General features: G+C 32.2%; 1 protein-coding gene across 3 annotated transcripts in view; it reads right to left on the bottom strand.

The window, feature by feature from the left end:
• Nucleotides 1-972: 972 nt before the first annotated feature.
• LOC145247896 (uncharacterized) overlaps nt 973-24,987 on the bottom strand; it is a 341,390-nt gene continuing 317,375 nt past the window's right edge. For all 3 annotated transcript variants that reach the window (XM_080109515.1, XM_080109516.1, XM_080109517.1), the window contains 10 exons: nt 23,877-24,454; nt 13,474-13,619; nt 12,944-13,157; nt 10,889-11,024; nt 9,551-9,728; nt 7,787-7,951; nt 7,140-7,291; nt 6,628-6,775; nt 3,205-3,302; nt 973-2,979 (listed from right to left, as the gene is read on the bottom strand). In XM_080109515.1, the coding sequence (XP_079965641.1) occupies nt 1,735-2,979; nt 3,205-3,302; nt 6,628-6,775; nt 7,140-7,291; nt 7,787-7,951; nt 9,551-9,728; nt 10,889-11,024; nt 12,944-13,157; nt 13,474-13,619; nt 23,877-24,454 (3,060 nt within the window). In that variant the 3' untranslated portion in view covers nt 973-1,734. The remainder of the gene's footprint in view (nt 2,980-3,204; nt 3,303-6,627; nt 6,776-7,139; nt 7,292-7,786; nt 7,952-9,550; nt 9,729-10,888; nt 11,025-12,943; nt 13,158-13,473; nt 13,620-23,876; nt 24,455-24,987) is intronic.

Here is a 24,987-nt window from a genome sequence, read left to right as displayed (position 1 = left end):
TAAAATGTCCATTTTTATGTTTGCAGAAAAAGAAACATGAATAGGGGTTATTTGGATGATTGTCTCATCAGTAAAAAGTGTCAGCCATAATAATGCTCCCTGGTCTTTAATCACCTCCTTTCCCAATTTTATCTGTGGAATCAACTCAATAACAATTCCTAGCTATTCATGAACTGAACAGGGTTATCAAAATATCAAAGAAGTGTTTCAGAATTATCAGTAATTGTCATGTATCTCAGTGAATATCATTAAATAGCAATAAAATAAAGATTATAGAATATTCATGGTGAAACTTGGTGGGCAAGTCATGCATGGTTGATTGCAGAAAGGCTGTGGATTTTATTAATAATTCCATGCAGGTCTATTTGGGGGGGGGGGATTGTCATCCTGTGTGTAAGAAACAGTGCATACAAATAAAAACACTGACATTTAAATACAGAGAAAAACATCACCTGAAGGAGGTTAGAGAGCACATCAGTCGAAAATGTATCAACATTTCATATCTGCATAAAAACAATTTTAATCAAAATGAACTCATCCAAAAGTGAACGTTCATTTTGGGTAATGCAATATAAAACCGTGACAAAATCAATTTTCTTTTTTAAATTTGGCAAATTACCAGTTGAGTAGTTGCTAAGTTGCTATATACCTTTCAATAATCATTACTCGTCCATCACATACTTATCGTTTGTATATTATACGGCATAATCACGTTGACACATCGGTTCTCATCAGATCACCGAAGTTAAGCAACGTCGAGCCTGGTTAGTACCAAATGGGTGACCATTTGGGAATTCTAGTCGTCCTGTACACACTTGCCACTGGTATTTAACAATGTTTAAGGAGAGGTGTGGTTGGAGATTGCGCACCTCCTGCCACAAAAATTTAACACGCAGGCACCTCTTCGTGGGTATCCATAGTCTGTTAAAGACTGAAGGAGCCCTATATAGTTGCTAAAACAACAAAAATAAATTTATTGGAAAAAAATTTATTTCTACTTTTTTTAAAACATGAGCCATTTAAGATGTGCCAGTTTTAGTTTATTATTTTGTGTATACTAAAAAGTTAAAAATTTATATGAAAAACATTGAATCAACTGTACAAAATGTTTTTTTTTCGATTTCGTTGTGAATACAAAAAGATTATGTTTTTATGTACAAAACATGCAACATGCGGTTATCAAATTTTGTTTGAACGCCGCTCCCCTCCCCCACCCCCACACGTTAAAACACACATAAAAATCTTTAAGAAGAACAAAAACAGATATTGTTTAAATGCGAGGCGAAAATAGTCAATGTAACAATCACGACACGTGTTGATCTTTTGGCCTGTTTCATTGGGTAATTATAAAATGTAGAAACCTTTTTGTCATTTTGCTTTGGGAGGAAATTGGACTTTTCGATGGATGATGCCCCCCACCCCTCCATACTCATACATGCACACATACATGCACACATACATGCACAGTTCTTAACCTCCTTCGAAATTAGTCCAAAAACGAGTACATTTTTTGTTGTTTTCAATATAATTTGAGGCAACAAACCACACAGCGAAGTTGTATAATAAAAAGAAATGTTCATTTGAGTCCCTTGTCAACCACGGGATGAAGTCAGAATGTTTCGGGGGGCATTTTTTGTAAACACTGATATGACAATGTGGAATACTGTTTTTATTGACATCCGTACATTCCTGTTGTGCATGCCGATTATTCTTTTTTATATATAGACGTTTTTTTTATATATAGACAGCATCCTTTTGGCGCTCACTATGCCGGTGTTGTGTATGATGACTAGTCGTTTGAATGGGGCTAGCATCTGACCAGTCGGAATGGGCTGACACAGGTGAATGGGGAGATGAACTTGACCATTGGCCAGGAGAGTCTGGTGAAGGGGTCAGGTAGTGATCTGGAGGTTGCAGATGTTGTGGGGACGGTTCCATACTAACATGACTATGTTGAGATGGTGGTGTTGGGTATTGTTCAATGCCAGGCTGAATCTGTGAAGATATTTTTGGTTGGTGGCCATCTTGCATGTATATCAGACCCATGTGCTCTGGGGTGGTGTTGCTATTGTTGCTCCCCAAGAAAGTGAAGCCCTCTTGATGAGCGCTCAGGTTTTGTTGCGCATGTTGCTGCATCGCCTGCATATGGGTGGGTGATGTTGGTAGGTTCTTCGGTTTAACGGGAGACGGAACATTATTTGCTAAGCTACTAGGTGGCTGTTGCGGCACAACTCCAGCTTGCGGTACAACCCTGAGGTGAGCACCGATTGTAGATGCATTAGGTACTTGCTGTTGTGCTGGTGCCTGCTGTTGTTGCTGTTGTTGAATATTTGGTAGTTGCTGGGGTTGCTGGGGTGCATTGAACCAGTTGGGTGATACTTCAAAATTGGGTGTTGCTTTTGAGTAATGAGCTCTCATCAAAGCACGTTCCCGGTAAACTGGATCCATTTCCGGATCAACTGAAGAGTTCATAACAAGCTGTCGAGAGCAAGCATTTGGGTCAAATGTGGGAATGACATCTACCACACCCTGTGGTGATTTTCCACAAGACATGTCATTGCCTGCCATGTTCATCATGGTGACTTCTGGTGTCTTCTTTTTCCTTGGTTTGGCCTTCTGTGGTCCAAGGCCATTGTTAGCCTTGGTTGGTTGACCATTAAGAAGAGTGTCTTTGTTTTGCTGATTAGTCTTTGATGTCTTTCTTGGTCTCTGTTTCTGCTTTGATGTCGATGGTTGAATAAATGACATGGAAGGTGGCGATGTAGCAATACTGCTGCTGTGCACCGGCATTGGAGGCTGAGTATTTAAGTTGTACTCTTCTAACAATCTGACAATATCATGGTGAAGTTTTTCAGATGCCATATCTTTGGGCAGACGATCCATGTGGTCAGTAATGTCACGGTTGGCATGATAGTCCAAGAGAACTTTAGCCGTCTCATAGCCACCTTCACGAGCAGCAAGAAATAAAGGAGTTTCATCCTAGAAGATAAAAACAAAATTTGTTTGAAAAAATTTAAAAGCCAAGAAAAAAATAAAGAGTGGAAAAAAACAAAACAAAAACAAAATGAAAGACAAAAAATTGGAATAATGTATTTACAAATGCATTGCAAAAATGATTTCCAAAACTTGTTCAGATATTTTGAGATTTTAGTGGAGGTCTGTACTCTCCTAGTGCTTTTGGTATTCATATTATGATAGACTTACTTTATTATCCTGGGCATCTCTATTAGCCCCATGGTGTAACAAGACTTTGGCTGCTGCAACATTGTTCACCGATGCTGCCCAGTGAAGAGCAGTTTTGCCTGAAAAATATTTGAAGAAAGTCACAAAATTACATTTTTTTAATGAATAAGAACTAATTCTATTTTTCAATATAATTTTAAAAAATAGACTGAAATTAGCAAAGTCAAAATACAACTGTGTGTTGGAATCAAACTGATTCCCTATTTACTTGTCCAGCATGAAAGAGTTAGACATGGGGTTTAATGACTTCAGTCTGAAAGGATTTCTCCAACACTGACCAAGGACAGAGTGTAGTATCAGAACAGTTACACATCGTAATGAGTTTGTACATCAGATTTTAAATTTAATAAATTTTTCTTTTTTTAAATCTAGAATTAACAACCAAAGAAAATGTTTTATCTATAATGCAATTTTTTTTTACCTTTATTAAGCCATGGTTATATAACTTAGCAATAGATAGAGGCTACTAAGCTAATTAAGGAATGCATAAAACTTAGGAATATCATGATAGTTAAATAATACGGAACTCTGAAAATGTTAGCGATACATGTTCATTCATACAATTCTGAGGCAGCACGTCTAGGACTGCAGAACACAATACAAAAGATCACTGGTACATCTCTGAGCAAATACTGGTTTGATTATGCAGAGGGTTTAATATTAATGTATATTGTCACAGGTTTATATTCAAAAACATTTATTCATTTACAAAATTATACTTTTTACATCTTACAATGATTATTTTTTTTTGACATTGAAGTCAATCTTAACAGAAAAACTAAAAAAAAAATAATAAAAATAACGATCAATTCCTTTTTCTCTATGCAATGTTTTCTCCTCCCACTCTTATCTCCTTTTCCTTCAACCTTAATTATGAACAAATAAAGTGAATATCAATAATCTTCTGACTGCTGAAATATAGGACGAAGAAATTTCACAAGATTCTTTTCATTCTTTATATCTGATAACTGGATTAAAGAAATGTCATACACCAACCTATAAACAACTCAATCAGGAATTTCATGAACAAAAGAAAAAAATCTTCATCCATAGGAAACAGGCACTTTTAATAAACTGGTCATATTAATAATCATAAACATTTTAGACAGACCCTATGAGAAAAATAAGAAAGGCTTACCATGAATAAATTTAAATATTTTGATAAATTTAAGGAACAATTTTGATGGGACTTCCTCAAAAAGATTTATGTAGGAAAGTATTTCTGACTTTTTGTGTTTTTTTATTTTATTTTTTTTATTTTTCTTTTTAGATTTCTCCTTTTTCGAAGATTTTACAATTGTTATATCTTTTCATCTGGATTTTAATTTCAAGGAAATTTTAAAGATCTTTGCAGAAATAATTTTTGGAAGTTTCTTTAAGAGATTTGAATAGGTTTAGAGATTTATGGTATTTTTTAAGAAATATTTAGATTGAGGATGTTTGTTTATTTTTGTTTAACAGCATATCAACCCTTTTCAGGTTATTTAATGCCAAATCCAGTAGTTTAGAAAAAGGTCATGTTTTTGAATATTTATTCAATAGGATTTAGTTGGGTTGTTTTGTAAAGAAAAGTTTTTGTTGGATGCCATTAATTTTTTTTATTTTAAGTTTCATCTTCCTTGCTCTCCACCCGCCTCGGAGTCCATCAGTGGGAGATGTTAGAGGGAAATCCTTTCACCCTATTATGCCAGGGATACAAGGAAGGTATACTCTCACTAGTTGCGGGTTAGGGTTAGCATTTCAGGTTTCTCTGTTTTCCTGACCAATTTGATGAAAACTTTTAATCCCTTCCAATAACAGCTTTCCCATACGAGTAGATTGACACTTGCCACCGCCTTCTGATACTTACTTATGCTCTATTTCTTGTTTTTGATTAAGAGTCATGATTTTCAGAGGTGTCTGATGATTTATCTTGTCTAAAGTTGTTTGGTTTTATGTAAATAAGTATTAGGACTTGGTGTGACTGGCTGATTGGTCGGATCGAGCCTCCCTGACCAGCTGTCTAGCCAAAGTAAGAACCAAAGTAATGTGTTGCAGTGCCTAGGCTGCTATGCACACGGGTCTAGAACAGCTCAATCACTAATTTTAGACAGACATGAGCATTATATATTCTGTTTTAACAGTCTATGCCAATGGTTTTTTTACAGAAAAATGAAAAATACAATTTAGTAACAGCAGAAAAAAAGATGCTTCAACTTCTAAAATGCATTAGAAACATATATTTAAGTTTTCTCTTTTATATTATTTTTCTTTAATTTTCTTTTGATCCTCCTCCAACCTTTTTTCTTTTTTCACTATTCATAATTTTTAAAAACTTTTTTTGATGCAAAAAGATCTGCATTAAGTAACTCCCAAAAAACATTTCTCAGCTACCTTGGAGATCAAATATAACTGAAGATATGTATTGATTTGTTTATAAGTATAAATTATATAGCTATGTATTGATTTGTTTATAAGTATAAATTATATAGCTATGTATTGATTTGTTTATAAGTATAAATTATATAGCTATGTATTGATTTGTTTATAAGTATAAATTAACTATTAACTATGTATTTATTTGTTTATAAGTATAAATTATATAGCTATGTATTGATTTGTTTATAAGTATAAATTATATAGCTCTGTATTGATTTGTTTATAAGTATAAATTATATAGCTCTGTATTGATTTGTTTATGAGTATAAATCATATAGCTATGTATCGATTTGTTTATAAGTATAAATTAACTATTAACTATGTATTGATTTGTTTATAAGTATAAATTAACTATTAACTATGTATTGATTTGTTTATAAGTATAAATTATATAGCTATGTATTGATTTGTTTATAAGTATAAATTATATAGCTATGTATTGATTTGTTTATAAGAATAAATTATATAGCTATGTATTGATTTGTTTATGAGTATAAATTATATAGCTATGTATTGATTTGTTTATAAGTATAAATTATATAGCTATGTATTGATTTGTTTATAAGTATAAATTATATAGCTATGTATTGATTTGTTTATGAGTATAAATTATATAGCTCTGTATTGATTTGTTTATGAGTATAAATTATATAGCTATGTATTGATTTGTTTATGAGTATAAATTATATAGCTATGTATTGATTTGTTTATGAGTATAAATTATTAAAACTTCTTTTACATAGTCGGCTTCAGACTTAAAACATGATACAAGTTAATTTGATTTAATCTTCTATAAGATAATAAATATTATACTCTTATTATTAAATAATTGAGTAATCTGGTGGATTTCTTGCTACCAAATAAAACCAAGAATTATGTATTTCACACATACAAGCGCGCATACAAAATGTGTGAATGTGAGCCATATGTCACATAATTAAGATTTGACTTGTACAAAATTATTACCTGAATCATCAGCCGCGTTGATATCAGCATCAGTATTTATAAGATCCTCAACCATTCGTTCAATAGCTAAACGCACAGCCAAGATCATTGGAGTCGTACCACAGTTCATTCGAGCATTCAAGTTTGTTGATCGATTTCGAAGTAGAATCTAAAAAAGAAAGACAACAAGTATAAAGAAAATGTTCTGAGAAAACAAAAAGACCAAACAAATTCTGTGGTTTCATGCCTTCTTCAACCCATTGCTGACCTAAACCGATTTAATAATTAAAAATTATCTCCAGGTTTTTTTTCCTTATAAAATCTATAGTTGCAGATTAACAATGAACTTTCCTCAAACTAAAATGAACTTTCCTCAAACTAAAATGAACTTTCCTCAAACTAAAATGAACTTTCCTCAAACTAAAATGAACTTTCCTCAAACTAAAATGAACTTTCCTCAAACTAAAATGTTTTGCATTTGAAAAATGGAAGGGAAAAAAATGTAAAATAAAGGGATTATGTGCAAATCTCACCTGGAAAACTCCTTGTGCATCAGCAGAAACAGATGTGTGTAAAGGTGTTCTTCCTGTGCAATCCTGTGCATTGGGATCAGCTCCCGCTTCCAACAATATTTTGGCAGCATCTGCTCTGGCATATCTGGCCGCCAGATGTAGGGAGGATTCACCTGGGAAAATAGAAAATATTTCTTAGTTTTCAATATTTATCAAAAGAGCATCTCATGAATGAGTGGACGTTAACATATTGGATGTACATCCATTACTTCATTCCACATTTTGTCGTATATTTTATTGCCGTTTGCTTTTCATGAAAATCTCACGTTCTTTTGATCTTTTCCTTATGTAGCTGATATATTCATGCAGAAAGATAATTTGAACTTTAAAACAAGGTTACTTGGGATTTTAACTTCTGTAAATTACAGAAAAAAAATGAAAGTAAAATTATACAATCTGTTTAATTTTGTCATCACAATCACACCATATAACCCTTGGCAAATCATAGGTACACTTTTAAAGCAGAGTACTGCTAACTAATAGTCAACAATTTGAAATGTTTCAACCTATATTTTGGATCACTGCATAAATCGAAAAAAAAAAAAAAAAAAAAAAAAAAAAAAAACAGAAGACAAGAAATTCTAAAAAAAAGTTTTAAAAATAGTTACCTGTCCGGTCAGTACGAGCATTGATAGCTGCACCTTGCATTAACAAATTAGTAATAATGCCTGTTGACTTGTCGTCATTTTCTCCTTCACCAGATCCCTCGTCATCACCATCTGTGTCTAGTCCTTGGCCGCGGAAAGATGCTAACATTAAAGGGGTGAAACCATCTAAAATTAAAAAAAAAAATTAAAATGTGAAAATGGATGGAAGAAACGAAAAAGAGAAAAACATCTGCAAGAAAAGATATAAATCAATCAAAACTGAAAAGTTTTTATTTTGAAAATGACAGATTTACTCAAATTTTCTTTTGCTATAAAAGCGTTTGTATTACTACGAGCTCTAGTCATCATATTTGTCTTTTTTTTTGTTTTATATTGATATTTATAAATTGATGACTTTTTGTTTTTACTTTTCTACTGATTTTATTTTTTAACTATGACTTATGTAGTATTTTGTTATTGTGTGCTTTGATTATCATTTTGAAATTTTCACAATAACTCTAGGAAGGTTTTCAGTTATTTTTATTCATTTTCTAGTTGTTTCGTAACATTTTGGCCAAGTATTTCTCTGGCCTTTGTCAGGTCAGGTTGGCCCAAATGTGGCAAGATGACAACTATGGAAGGCAAGGATACAGTTCTTATCCCGTTGTGGTTTGCCACCTGATGAAGGCCAGAAGAATAGTTGGGCGAAACGTTGTGAAGCAACAACTAAGGAAGATGAGGATGATAATCTGTAAATTAATTATTCCAATAATAAAATAATATACCATACAGTATGGACCTGATGATGGAAGACCAGATAAGAGCAAAAAACTTGGATATTTAAGACCAAACAATCCAACCTGGATCGCCCTTTGGGACTCACGGTGTAGTGAATAGAGACATTGAATCTCTATGGTTCTGAAGGTAGCAGTTTCAATCCTACCCAAAGCCGGCCAGAGGCTTAGTTGGCCAAAACGTGGTGACACAACAACTATGGAAGGCAATAATTACTGAGGATACAAGTATGGAAGGCAATAATTACTGAGGATACAGTTACAATGCTCAGCATTCATATCCTGTTGCAGTTTAATACCTGACGAAGGTCACAGGAATAGTTGGCCGAAACATTGTGAAACAACTAGAAGATAAGGATAATAGTCCGTAAATAAGTAAATATATAAATAAATATATCAAAAGGATTCCAATAATAAAAATAATATTTTTATTGAATATCTTGGTGCTCAACTAATACATACATTTATATAAATAAGCAGAGTTAATGTCCATTTTACATACATATGCTGAACATAAAAAAACAATGCTACCAAATGAATGAAAAACAGAAATTTCAACAGAAAAATTTAAACAATTCCTTCCAATAATTCAGCATAAATTTTTTGTAATTTTTTTACTTGAATAAATATATTGCACATATATTTAATACTGCAAACAAATAAATATATTGCACATATATTTAATACTGCAAACAAATTTTCTTTTATTACTTTTGAAATGATTTGCCTTAGTTTTTAGATTTATTTTATTATGATAAAACCTTACCATTGAGATGCTAACGGTTTTGTCTAAATGTTCTATGTTACAGTTTTAGTCAGCTACACAGGCCAATGATCTAAAGGTGTAAGTGTGTGTATATGTGTGCGTGCGTGTGTCTAACCATACTGTACAGCTGTATTACAGCATAAACAGTGTGTGTAGATCACACATACAATATAAACTTTTCAGGAAAAATTAACAAAAGAAAACATCTACCCATATATTTCTTACCTGGACCTCTTACGTCGACTTCATTAGAAACTTGTTGGTCATCTCCTCTTGGAGGTGTTAGTGCCAAAATTGAACTTGGAAGATTGGCTGCATCAAAATGTCTTTGCGTCCATTGTCTTGTGTCAGTCTGATCAAGTTCCTGATTTGTATCAGTATTTGATTCTCCAATATCATCAAACTTAAAATAAAAATAAAAAATAATCAAAATGTTTTTTTTGCAGAGGAAGATCTGCTTTTTTATCATGTTTTTTTTTGCGAAAAAAATGCTCTAAGCAATATATTTTCAACTTAACAACTTGAAAATATATTTTCAACTTAACAACTTGAAAATATATTTTCAACTTAACAACTTGAAAATATATTTTCAACTTAACAACTTGAAAATATATTTTCAACTTAACAACTTGAAAATATATTTTCAACTTAACAACTTGAAAATATATTTTCAACTTAACAACTTGAAAATATATTTTCAACTTAACAACTTGAAAATATATTTTCAACTTAACAACTTGAAAATATATTTTCAACTTAACAACTTGAAAATATATTTTCAACTTAACAACTTGAAAATATATTTTCAACTTAACAACTTGAAAATATATTTTCAACTTAACAACTTGAAAATATATTTTCAACTTAACAACTTGAAAATATATTTTCAACTTAACAACTTGAAAATATATTTTCAACTTAACAACTTGAAAATATATTTTCAACTTAACAACTTGAAAATATATTTTCAACTTAACAACTTGAAAATATATTTTCAACTTAACAACTTGAAAATATATTTTCAACTTAACTTGAAAATATATTGCTGAGAGCATTTTGTACTAATATATTTTCTTCATGTTTCAGACTATTGTTGTTGCAATCTACACAACCAAAATGAGGATGGCAGACTGACTTAGATTTTATATAATGTAAACAAAAAAATAAAATGGAAAATTTCTGTAAAATCTGATGCTAAAAAATAGTTGGATCATTCTATCGCTCCAGAAAAAAAAAATCAAATGACCCTTTTTCACGGACATTGTCAATCTTTACTCTATCTTTATTTCTACATCAGATGCTCAGCTGAGCTCCAATCTCTGATTCCTCTTTGTAAAATATTTACAGCAAGAACTTGTATTTCTAGCACAAAACTTGATGCAATTGAATGGAACATCACAAATCACTTATGACAATGGCATGGCGACACTAATATTTTATGACAATGGCATGGCGACACTAATATTTTATTTTATGACTGAAAGCATTTAAATAAAAAATTTCTCATTTCCAGATTTTTTTTTGTTCTTGACATTTTATGTTGGACATTTGTTAAGAACTTACTTTGATTCTTTTGTGAGGCTGTTCACAGTCGTCTGTATTCCAAACATCTGTAATCGGAGTTGAGCGATTGTCGTTGGCATCTTTTTTCGAATAAATGGATTCATGTTGTGGAATATTGTAACCTTTCGGCAAATTTCTGGATGAGAAAAAATGTGAATGATAAAACAGAAAACAAATTTATATTTTATATTAAAAACATTAATTAACTTAGATTTAGTAAGAAAATCATATACATAGCTCTATTTCACTATATACAATAGATAAGTTCTGTACGACCACATCATTGAATGCAGCCCATGGCAGCATTCTATGTATATCTGCTTGGAAAGACATAAATAGGCCTTAATTTTATTCCTTTCATTGTGGTTGTTAGGTTGTATGGTTTTAGGGATTCAGGCAGAAGTTAAAACACTGACAGGTCTGAGGTTCAAATCGTCTGTCCGTAAGTACAATCACCTTTCACACTGAGGATTCTCGGAAAATGATGAATAAATACATTTCAAAGTTTCTTCTCTTTCTAATTAGTTTCAAATTAATATCCACAATTGAAAAGTATTCAAATTAATATCCACAATTGAAAAGTATTCAAATTAATATCCACAATTGAAAAGTATTCAAATTAATATCCGCAATTGAAAAGTATTCAAATTAATATCCGCAATTGAAAAGTATTCAAATTAATATCCGCAATTGAAAAGTATTCAAATTAATATCCGCAATTGAAAAGTATTCAAATTAATATCCGCAATTGAAAAGTATTCAAATTAATATCCGCAATTGAAAAGTATTCAAATTAATATCCGCAATTGAAAAGTATTCAAATTAATATCCGCAATTGAAAAGTATTCAAATTAATATCCGCAATTGAAAAGTATTCAAATTAATATCCGCAATTGAAAAGTATTCAAATTAATATCCGCAATTGAAAAGTATTCAAATTAATATCCGCAATTGAAAAGTATTCAAATTAATATCCGCAATTGAAAAGTATTCAAATTAATATCCGCAATTGAAAAGTATTCAAATTAATATCCGCAATTGAAAAGTATTCAAATTAATATCCGCAATTGAAAAGTATTCAAATTAATATCCACAATTGAAAAGTATTCAAATTAATATCCACAATTGAAAAGTATTCAAATTAATATCCACAATTGAAAAGTATTCAAATTAATATCCACAATTGAAAAGTATTCAAATTAATATCCTCAATTGAAAAGTATTCAAATTAATATCCTCAATTGAAAAGTATTCAAATTAATATCCACAATTGAAAAGTATTCAAATTAATATCCACAATTGAAAAGTATTCAAATTAATATCCACAATTGAAAAGTATTCAAATTAATATCCACAATTGAAAAGTATTCAAATTAATATCCACAATTGAAAAGTATTCAAATTAATATCCACAACTGAAATTTATTCAAATTAATATCCACAACTGAAATTTATTCAAATTAATATCCACAACTGAAAAGTATTCAAATTAATATCCACAATTGAAAAGTATTCAAATTAATATCCACAATTGAAAAGTATTCAAATTAATATCCACTATTGAAAAGTATTCAAATTAATATCCACAATTGAAAAGTATTCAAATTAATATCCACAATTGAAATTTATTCAAATTAATATCCACAACTGAAATTTATTCAAATTAATATCCACAACTGAAAATAATTCAAATTAATATCCACCACTGAAAATTATTCAAATTAATACCCAGGAATCAAATAATAGCAATTATTATTATTAAAACACATGTAACTTAGTTGAAAGTGAAAGCATTCTTTAAAAAATTTCTTTAATACTTTTTGATTTTTTAAAAAAGTTAATGTGTTTCTAAACTGCAATTTAAAAAAAATTAATGAAGATGGGATATAATTCTCATATTTCTTTTATATTTATTTATATTATTTATTTATATTTATTTTTAGAAATATAAGGATTGATGGAGATGGGATATAATTCTCATAGTTCTTTTAAGAATCTTCTGGCATGGAAGATTTTTATCACACAGAAAATCAATAAATAAAAATAGAAACTCACTTCATTTCTTCCCCATCCGGTTTCCGTCGATGGGAATGTTTAGCTGTATCTTTTCCCTGGAAAAAGAATCCTTCCGGAAACCAAGTAACACCCCGAGTTCTTTTTCGAGACATCACTGCCATGAGAACAAAGATGATGGCAAAAACACTGGCACATGACACAATTATGTAAAGGAGTTTCAAAGATGGTGCACCTGTGCTTTGATTATCTTCCGCTGAAAAAAATAAATAAATAAATAAACATTCGTTGAAAAACAATTTCAAGTCAGAATTGGAGAATAATTTTAACAGTTTATAGAAAATTTTTCCAAAGAAATCAAAAGAAATAACAATAGCAGATATCCTTGGAGTTAAAAAATAGTTATTGCTCAACAAATACTTATTTAAATGTTAATAAAATTACTTTTATTATTAATTTCATAAGAAATCAATATAAAGATATTCATTAAAGGGACTTGAAAGATTATTTTTTGATAATTGAAAGTTATCAACTCATCGAGCAGTTCTTAAACTTATTGTACATTTTCTTACCTTCAATATGGTGAATGGTCATATCAGGAGACCAACCACTGCGCAGATTCTCTGCAATGAATTCAGCCGCCCGACTACTTGTATGAAAACACATGTTTGTTTCTTGTTCGCATTTTCGGTTATCAATTTCAAGAAATACCTTTGTCCTGAAATAAGATAATATAAAACAAAATGACAAATTTTAAGCATATGGTTTTGAATTGAAGCACACAAAAATTTACATATCATTCGAAGATGCATTCCATTTTTATATTATTTTATATCATCATGATTGTAAGAATGAAGATAAGTTGAGTTTTAGAAAGGGATTCTTAGTGGCAGCTTGTCTTAAGTCACGGATAAACACTATATGACTATATATGTATTTCATGTATTTTTTATATATTTAAAATAGGCACGGATATGACAGCTGTTTGCTTTTTATTCAATGAACACTAGAAGTGATCAAAAATTACAAAAAGTTGTACATGACATGCTGTAACTTATTTTCATATAAAAAAAATGAGCACCAATTATGATGGTAAGGAATTATAAGTTACTTTTAAAAAGAGTATGTTTGAGTTTGCATCAGGTGAGATGTAACATTTAGGCTTGAAAGGGCATAACCATTTAACAGGAAACATATCTCCTTAGAACATTTTATGTAGTAATATACAGGGTGTTTCAAAAGTCTTGGGAACATTACAAATGCGTATATCTCATGTTCTATTCCAGGTAGAAAAATGAAACTGGTGCCATTTTAAAGCTTGCTTAATCAAGTTTTTGGTCATACTAATGATTTTCATCTTATCTTTCCAGGTGCAGTAATGGCGTTCTCTAAACAATACAAGGCATTTTGCGTCCTCCAATTTGCAAAGACTGAATCGTAGACATGTGTTCAGCGTGCATTTCGCAGGAAATTTAAAAAAGAAGCCCCTGAAAGGAAATCCATTGTCAGATGGCATGCTAAATTTGTGAAAGATGGGTGTTTATGCCCAAGTAAGCGAACAGGTCGCCCTTCAACTTCAGAAGATGCAGTTGAGCAAGTTCGGACAGCCTTTCAGCGGAGCCCCCGTAAATCAGTGAGAAGATCCAGCAGGGATAACGGCTTTGATGACCGGCTTGTTTTTAGCGATGAGGCCTTCCATCTGAATGGCAAAGTTTACAAGCATAACACTCGCATATGGGGTACTGAGAATCCTCATGAACTTCTTGAGCACGAGCGAGATTCACCAAAAGTGAACGTGTTTTGTGCAATTTCCAAGAAAGGTGTCTATGGACCATTCTTCTTTGAAGAGGCAACTATCACTGGTGAATCCTATCTCAACATGCTGGAAGACTGGTTAATGGCTCAGTTGGAAGAAGCAGACTCTGATGACTTCATCTTTCAACAAGATGGTGCACCACCACACTGGAGTCTTAGAGTAAGGCAGTTTCTTAACACAAGGCTGCCTGGTAGATGGATTGGGAGATCTGGGCGAGGTGATGACGTTCTCATGCCCTGGCCTCCTAGGTCTCCAGATCATACCCCATGTGACTTTTTTCCTTTGGGATTTTGTCAAGCAACAAGTCTATGTGCCGCCCCTTCCAAGAGATATTGACGAACTAAAGGCTCGAGTAGCGGCAGTTGTGGGAACCATTAACGTCAAGATGCTGGAACGCGTTTGGCAGGAAATGGACTATCGACTAGATGTCTGCCGTGTGATGAATGGTGCTCATATTGAGCAACTTTGAAGATTCCCCACAAAACTTGAAACTTTAACCTTTCCAACGGTACCAATTTCATTTTTCAACTCCTAATAGTTTTTGAGTTATTAACAATCGTTATGTTCCCAAGACTTTTGAAACACCCTGTATATATATATATATATATATATATATATATATATATATATATACTAGCATGAGTACCCAGCGTTGCCTGGGTTTATATACAGTTCCATTTGGAACACACCTGCTACACTAATCATTTTCATCATGGGTAACATGGATACCCTCACAACAATTCCATAAATAAAAGAACGGATAAAAACATGTAAATTTAATCGTTCCTTAAAAGAAGAAGTACCTGATACCCTCTCCACCAGATATTTCGGCAGAATGGATACAGATAGAAGAAACTATTTCCCGGATATTGAGTACTATAAATACCCACCCTAAAAATAAATAATTAAAAATAAATCATTAGAACTTTTGTTTCACTAAAGATAACATCGAATGCCTGCGTGATCGCAAAAATAAATAAATAAAAATAACCAAGTAGATAGAACTCCTAAAAAAATGAAGATCTATCAACAATTAATCCAAAACAATTAAATTAAATTTTTCATCATTTTATGCTTCTAATGTAATCCTCCCTCCAAAATAACAAAAATGACTTTGTCATATGTTGGGGTTCATTTTGTTTATAAAAGTGTAAGGTGAAAGTACAGAATGGTGTCATAAAAATTAATTAAATTTATAATTATTTTATGTTTCAAATGTAATTCCCACGCCCACCAAACAAAAAAACTGTATTTGTCATGTTTAGCCCCATCCATCTTCATTGCTAAATTTGAAAAAAAAAAAATGCTAGAGATGATATATCTTGTTGAATGCTTTGTGGCCAAAATGGGTGTTTATTTTTACGTTTAATTTATATAGAAAAGTGATCCCCCACTTTAAAATGTTAATTTTCTTTTTTTTGAAATTATTCTCTCATATTATTTATAAAAGATTGTTTAAACATATTAGGGCCCCAAAAAAGTAGGTCCTAATTTTTTTAGGGGTTAAAAGACGCTGAGTCACGTAAAAATTTACCTTTTTTTTTTAATTAGAATTAGAATCGATGAGATTAACTTAGAAAAAAAGAAAAGTGTAAATTGTGGAATTCAGAGGGGGAGGGCAGTAGATCCTATTTTTTTTCAGGTATTAAACAACGATGGGTCACATCGTAAAATTGGCGATTTCTGTATAGCTGTTTAAAGAATAATAACAAACAAATGAAATGATCGGAAGATTCTAAGGGGCAAATAACTCTAAAAGTTTTTTAAAAATTCGATGTTGAAATAATAATTCCCAAAAAAATAAATGTTATCAATATAATTATTGTTTAAAATGTATTAAAAACAATTTTAAATAAAACACTGAAAACAATTCTCTCACTAGAAACATTAATTAAGATACCGCTATTTAATAAAATCGATTTTTCTTAATGTCATATGCAAATGACATAATCTTTTTATTGTATCTAGTTTCCAAGAATGAAGCTATATATAGAAATAAATGAAAGAGTAAAGTTAGGAAACTTTTGTATATATTAATCAAATTGTGAACAAACAAACAGACAGGATTACGGATTTATATATATAATAGATATATATATATATTCAAAATGAATACATATATATCTTTTCTATATTTATCTACTATTATAGAAAAGAAACTGTGTGAGAGTTCATTCCTTATGGACTCAAAAACGGTGGGGCAGATTTTTAAAAAATTTCACACAAAGGTACTCGAGTGTTCTTATCTAGATTTTGTATTGGAATGCATCTGATAAGTATTGAAAATCGATAATCAAAAAAATTCAATTAAAGAAAGAAATCCGATTTTGATCCAAATTAACACTTTTATACAACCTAACATCACTAGTGCATTTAAGAAATTTCATCACCACACAAGCAGAAAGGCCCAGCCTATAAAATCAACTGTAGAATCTTTTACATTCGAAATGAAGGTTTCTTTTTAGGGCACAACTGAAATATGCCACTGGATTATAAGTTTTTAATTCAAGTAATTATGCAACAATCATTTCATAAAATCAACAGTTGGTTCTTTTGTAAGACAGGCATGTTCGAAATAAATGTTTCTGTTTATAGCACAACTAAACCATGATACTTGACTTGTATTTTAAACTTAAAATGAAGTTATTATTTACAGATAATTTTATAAAATTAACAGATTCTTTACAGTGCAATGTAGACTACAATGTATTGTGGACTAAGTCACTGCGGGGAGGCATGTTAAGCTTCCTCCAGGTACACTGGGGGGGGGGGGGCCCTAACTAGACCAGGCAATAAATCGATTTGATTTAAAAAAAAAAAAAAAAAAAAAAAAAAAAAAAAGGTGATTCCACTGATTTCGATGACAATAAAAGTATGGGAGGATGGATTTTCATTCAATCAATTTCTACTGATCAACCTAGAATTAGCTCATTTATTTTTTTCAGTCATCCATTTCTTAGGTTTGTACTAGATTTGTCTCTTTGCTAATTTTTTGGAGACTTTGTTCTTCGTGATGTTCAATGATTTTACCTCACATCTATGAAAAATTCTTTAGTTTTTGCCATTTTTAATTCTTGAATTGCAATATGCACATCAAAGAATCAGATGATTAGTAGCACTATCTTGTAAACAATTGTGCGCATCTTTGGTCAGAGATTCAAATACTATCGAAAATTTGAATATTTAAATAATGTTAAAATAAAGTTTGGAAATTTGAAAAAAGTGTCATGTATCCAATACTTTTTGCATAGGGTAATTTTCAACTTTGATACAAAAAATGGATTCAACCATGAGTGTTTAATTTTCTTTCCACAAACAACTAAAACAATTTTGAGATATTTACCAAATAGCAGGCATTATGGCAAACATAAACTAGAGTTATAACAGAAAATAACATGTATCCAATAATTATGTGTGTCACTGTATATATTCAAATATATATTTATATCTTTATTTTCAGAAAGTTTAGAGGAGATAAGTTATCAGTACTGTCAGTTTCAAACCTGATAACAGGGGACCATTTTAGATCCCCATATCAAGCTCTCTTCAGCTGATACTCATCTGTTTTATAACCAAAACTGGAAAAATACACTTACATTACAAGATCTCGTGCAAATCTTGATTTTTTTTCAAACAACCTTAAATTTCAAATGATAAAATTTTTTTTTTCCACATCGTAACCTAAAAAAAAAAAAAACGTATCTTAGGGCCACCGTATCCCAGGTTTCTACTGTACTAGCATGGGTGCCCGGCGTTGCCCGGGTGTTTGGAGGTGTGTGTTGAGTGCAAAAAAAAAAAAAAAAGTGGTAGTAGGAAGGCAGGCTCGAACCCGTACCGCGAAGGAGGAAAAGAATGTGAAAAAAAATGTGACGTCTTTGCTGTTATGACCACTGCCAAACCGGAAGTGATGTAGGCTTAAATTAAGGCTAGACAATCGAAAAGAGGATGACTTTCGAAAATAGCAACCCCTCCCTGTAGAAAAGTGGCCAGTTAAGGATGAAGAAATTAATATTTTTAGCTAATTTTTCGGTATTTGGCGTCTGAAGGGGGGAGCTTCAAAACGATACTGATCTTGTGAAAATCCGTCACCTCTGTCGAAAGTGTTAGGCAGACATGCAAACATTTATATATTTGTAGCTCAAATTTTCGAGCCAAACGGATTAAAAAGCTTGCTCTATTTCTGCCCTATTGCCTTTATGTAAAATTTCAAATGTTTAGACCAGAAATTGTCTTTAATAATTTGGTAGAGACCGCAGAGGTTAATTTTTTTTTTTTTTTTTTAACTTTGACCCCTATTATGACCCCTTAACATTTATTGCTTTTGGCTCAAATCAAGTTAAGTTAGATCCATGTCCAAGGAACCCATATCTAAAATTTCAAGTGTTTAGACCTAAAATTGACAGAGGAGTTTGGTAGAGTTTTCAAAGGTCAAATCGCTAAACTTTGACCCTCAACAGCCAAATTTCTGGCTGAAAACCGATTACAAAGATTTCTCCGAATATCACTACCCTGTATATCAAATTTCGAGTCTGTAGACTGAAAGTTGACAGAGTTATTGTTTAGACACTTTCACAGATATATTATAATATATTCAGACTGAATAATACACACATTTTCAATTTTAAAATTAACATAGATATTAAATTTTTGTATATATTTCTATATAATTATTCAAACATTACTTTGTTTTGAACTTTTAAGCTTTCAATTTTCGCATTAACGAGCAATGTTATATAAAATTCTTTTGCTAACCTTTTTCCTCAGAAGAAAAAAGCCAAATATTTGAAGCTCCATGGAATGAGGAAATAATTCACAATCTTGCATTCCTTGAAATAAATGGTTGTAAGCATAATTTTATAATTTGCATCATTTTAATTTCCTCTCAGATTTTTTATTTTTATTTATTTTTATTTAATTTAAAAACAATGAAAATATTTTACTATTTTTGAAAATCCAACTTGCATTAACCCGATTCCACAATAGATCCATCCTACATTATGTATGGATTTTTTGCCTTCATGAATTGGTTGGTTGGTTGTTTTACGACATATCAACCTTTATCAGGTTATTTAATGTCGAATCTAGTTATTTTGAGGAACGATTTTTAATGGAGTATATATTTTTTTTTTCAGTCACATTCTATTTAATCCATAGTTGGGACCCAAACAGGTACTACCACTCCGGGTCAGAGTGGATCTGGGAACAATGGTAATTAAAGGGTGGCTCCACACTCCCCAAGGCCCACAAGGTGGGGCCTCACCATCGGATATAGTTTTAGGTCATATCCAGGACCGTTGTATAAAGGGTTCTTTTTAGATTTTTTTATAAAGGCCAATTTTTTAAAGATATGAAAGTATGGTGTGGGGATTGTTTTTATCAAATAACTCTTTAATATTGTTTTCTTTATAGAATCGATTTCTTACTGTTACAAAATTAGTACATTCAATTAATATGTGTTTGATTGTGAGTGGTGTTTGGCAAGGTATACAGATGGGTTGGCTTTCTTTTTTTAGGAGATATGAGTGGGTTAAGTGAGTATGGCCTATTTTTATTCTTGATAGTTTGACTTCTTCTTTTCAGTTTAGTTTCGTATTTTGTTCTTGTTTTTTGATTTTTGGCATGATTTCGTGAAGTTTGTTGTTAGGGTGTTCATTCCAGTAGGTTTTTCATTTCTCTGTTGTATATGCGTTGATACGTCTTTTTAGATATATGTATGGAATTTTAAAATTTGCATCGATTGGGAGATTTAAGGCGTTTTTTGCTGCAGAATCTGCTAATTCATTACCTTTAATACCGGAATGGCTCGGTATCCAGCAGAAAATGATTTCCTTTTTACTGTTTAGTTCAGTTAATTTTTGGAGTAATTTTGCAATTACGGGGTTGTCCATCTTTTTATTTTTAATCGCTTTTAGAGGAGATTGGGAGTCTGAAAGGATTATAAATTTTTTTTTTTTTGTTATTGGAGGCGAGTTTGAGAGCTAGGATTAGAGCATGTATTTCAGCACTGAAGATTGAGGTTTCTTTTGGGAGGTTTCATTGTTTTTTGATTGATTTATTGAGTATTGCTGCACTGGCTGTTGCATTATTTTGTTTAGACCCATCTGTATAGATGTGTGTGTGATCTGGATACTTTTCTTTGATTTTATCGAGATCATCATAAGTTATTCGATGAGTATGTTTCTTTTCATATTTACTTAAACTTAGGTCGATGTTAGGGGATACGATTTTCCAGGGAGGGGTTTTAAGTAGGACAGTTTCGTGAATTTTAGTTATGGGTAGACTTGCTTCTTTGGAAATCGATTTTATTCTAAGTCCAAAGGTTTTCATTGCGTTTTCTTTTTGGTCGAAAAGGTGTTTACGGTTTGGATTTAAAATGCTATTGTGTGCTGGGTTTGTGGGGTTGGCTGTAAGTTTTGTGTAGTATTTTAGACCAAGGTTTTGATTTCTGAGCATTGGAGGAGTTTCATGTGCTTTTGCATACAGGCTTTCTACAGGGAAGGTTGGAAATGCTCCTAGTGCTAGTCTTAGTCCGGAGTGGCATATTGTGTTGAGGGTTTTTAGATATGACTTTCTGGTGGATTGATATATGAAGCTACCATAATCTATTTTTGATCTAATTAATGCTCTATATAGTTTGAGTAGTATGTTCTTGTCAGCTCCCCAATCTGTATGGGCAATGACTCGTAGGAGTTGTAATGCTTTATTACATTTGGTTTTGATGTGTGGAATGAAATTTAGTTTTTGGTCAAAAATGATTCCCAGGTGCTTGTGTTCATTTACGAATGGAATTTTTTCGCCTTCAATCTGTAAGGTTGGGTCAGGGTGGAGTTTGTGTTGTTTACAGAAATGGATGCATTTTGTTTTAGTTTTGGAGAACTTGAAACCATTTTTAGTTGCTCATTTATTAATTTTATTTACGTCATGTTGTAGTTTTCTTTCAATAGTGTGAGTGTATTTAGATCTGTAGCTGATTGAGCAGTCATCTACATATAAGGAGCTATGTATATCAGAAGAGAGTTCTTTTATAATGTTATTGATTTTTATGTTAAAGATAGTTGTTGATAATATGCTGCCTTGAGGCACTCCTTGATTTTGTGGGTCTGATAAAGTTGAGTCTATGCTCTTGATTTTTGGAGTTAAAGTTTATTTTGTACTTTTCATGTTTCTTAAGTATTTGGAATTGTCTATTGTAGTGTTTTGATGATGAGTTTTCGGCAAAGGTTTGAGCTAGTGTGTTAGCAATATCTTTTTTATCAGTTATTTTCTGTTTATTTGTGAGAAGGTGTTTGATTGGATTCGGATTATATTTTCCAGTTATTTTCCTAATCATTTCCCAGACGGTTTTGGGTTTAGTGGTGATGTTGATTTTGTTGACAAATTGTTGCCAGCAGGATCTTTTGCATTCTTTGTTTTTCGAGTTTTAGCTCTTTGGTGTTTGTATTCTATTAAGTTGTTCGTTGTGGGTTGATTTTTAAATTTTCTTAAGGCTGCCTTTCTCTGTCTAATGGCCGTTTTACATTCTGGATTGAACCATGGTTTGTTTTTTTTCCAGGAGGAGAAGTTTTGGGTATGCATTTTTTGGCTATTGTTATGAGTACTTCCGTGAATTCTTCTATTGTTTGGATTTGATGTTCTGTTAGTTTTAGTGAACAAAGTTCTTTATTATTATTTTATTGTTTCTTTTTATGTTTATGCGAATGTGGTTGATTACTCCTTGTTTTTCTAATTCAGTTTTTATTTCTTCTTCAGTTGCCAGCAATAGTTCATAACTTCGAATTACTCCTTTCGAAGTGTTTAGTGTTTTATGGGGAAAGACTTTGCACTTGTACTCATGGAAGTTCTTCATTTTGAGTAGAGATTGAGCATCTCTAAGATTGGTTATCTCAACTAGTAGATTTCCATCTTTTGTTTTTTTTGATCATTTTTGGTTTACTTTTTGTGGATAATGTTTTTTCTATTAGAAAAGGTGATAAATTTCCAATTTTTTTATTTTCGATTAATTCAATAACCAAGAATCGTGGGAGTTTCCTTCGTCTATAGTTGGAGCGGTTTTTCTAGTTTTGAATTTTTGTTCTTCATCTGAGCTTGAGAGGTCAGAGTCAGAGGAATGGTTTCTTTTAAGGATTTTGAGAGGGATGCTTTTGTTTTTATCAGCCATGGATTTTGGGATTTATTTTTCATCAACCACGCTCCCTACCCACCTCGGAGTCCAAAATTGGGGCATAGTAAGGGGGGAAACCCATTCGCCTTGACCATGTCGGGGCTATGTGGAGGATATACTCTTTTGGTAAGGAGTTCTCAAGCACTATATTTTCTGTTCAATATGTCCTCAAAAATACATTTGCTCAGATGGAGTGTTGAGTTCTGATCTTTCCAATTGATTGACCCTTGCCACTGCCTTCTAGCACTTACTTGGTTTGCCTATTTTTTGTACCACTACAAAAAATAGGCAAACCAAGTAAGTGCTAGAAGGCGGTGGCAAGGGTCAATCAATTGGAAAGAATAAATGATAAAAAAAAAAGAAATAAAAAAAAAAGAAAAGATGGGAGTACCTTTAAGTTTTGTTTTTTGTTGTGGTAGTTGGTACTTTGGGTGTAAGTGCTAGGGCTTGGCGTGACTGGCCGATTGGTCGGATCGGGCCTCTCCGACCACCTGTCTAGCCGAAGTAATGTGTTGCAGTGCCTAGACTTTTATGCACCCAAGTCTAGGTTAGCTCAATCACGAGAATCACGTCCTAAGGCATTACGGGTAGCAACCCACGGCTAACTGGTTGCCCCATTGAGGGATTTTTACCCTCTGCAGGGGAGCAGTTGGCTTATTCTAGTGCCCTACCAACAGGGCAAAAGAAAAGGGGGGGGGGCGACTGGATTGGTAAGTAGGGAAGAAACAGGAAAGGAGAGGGGAAGGGGGTTGTTTTTGTAGAACATAATTAAGTTTTACAAAAGAGAATAGAAAACAAAAACAGAAAATCGATGTTCATCTTAGGAAGCCAATAGACAACCTGATCTGGTCGCACCAGTTCATGAATTGGATAAAGTCTTATTTGTTAAAGTGTTATTAACGCCAGTGGATACATAAAGTCATCCTGAGAATAAAATGGCTGAAATATTGTCTAAATAGAAAAATTAAGATGCGAGAATTTAAAAAACAAAAACTTACCCTTCAACACTGGCAGCTCTTTTGATGCGAGAATGATCAGTTCTTAATATTTGTTCAATGTAGCGCTTTACAAGGTTGACTTTATTATGGTGTGTACCATCAGGATACCAAGGGTAGATCATCTCTCGACCCTGAGAATCTCTCTTGATTCGGACAACAGTCTGTAAAAGGATTCCCAGTTGACGGACAAAATGGTTTGCTTGCATCCGGAACGTTTCAGGTGGGACTAGTACGATAATAACTATCGTTCCATCCACTAGATCCTCTTTATCTTGATCGCAATCGAATCCATCCCACAAGCATTCCTTATTATTGCAACCTTTGTCGCAGTCTCCATTTCCATAGTGTTTAGCGCAATAGCCATTGTACATTGGATTACAGTCTTGTGTGCTGGATGAACAGTCAAAACCGTCCCATAGACATTCTTCAGTGTTACATTCTAAGTTGCATTCATTGTTCTTGAAAACTTCCCAGCAGAATTTGCCGTTTGACATTTGCGTTTTACAATTCTTGAATGGCATCATTCCTTTGGTGCATTCTTTGTTGTCATATTCGCAGGCAAACGAGTTGCACTCAATCTAAAAAGAGACACATTATATTCAGATTAATTGCACAAAAACAAAACTTTTTTGTTCATGGAGCATAGTCATCTTTATAACAGTGATAATGTGACCAAGATCGGTTACTAAAGTGTTATTACAGTTAAAAACAGAATAAAATGAGCTAATTAATAAATTTAATATTTACAACTAATATGCTCATGGTGAAACCAAATCCTAACATTCTTCATCATTCTGTATTTCTATCACCATATCCATTTTCTACATGAATAGCCATAAAACTACTAGAGATCTTTCCAAATCTCTTGCCACAAGTATTTCTCAGCAACTTTACCAATTACTGCAGTAAACCTTATTGTAATGCATAAACATACTATTAGCTTTCATTCATTTACACAATATCAATCATTTTATCTGCTAATTTTCCTGCATAAATATACTAACACCACATATTCTTTTTCCAATAGTAACAATCTCCTCTGACTTTCCACACAAGTTTCCAACATTCAAACTGCACAGCATAAGGTTTGATAAATTTACTTTATGTTTCA

This window comes from Euprymna scolopes, chromosome 26 (assembly GCF_053919585.1).
Source record: "Euprymna scolopes isolate OS-2025 chromosome 26, ASM5391958v1, whole genome shotgun sequence".
NCBI lineage: Eukaryota > Metazoa > Mollusca > Cephalopoda > Sepiida > Sepiolidae > Euprymna > Euprymna scolopes.
The sequence above is the reverse complement of the archived record's forward strand: the minus strand, read 5'-3'. Positions and strand labels throughout refer to the sequence as shown.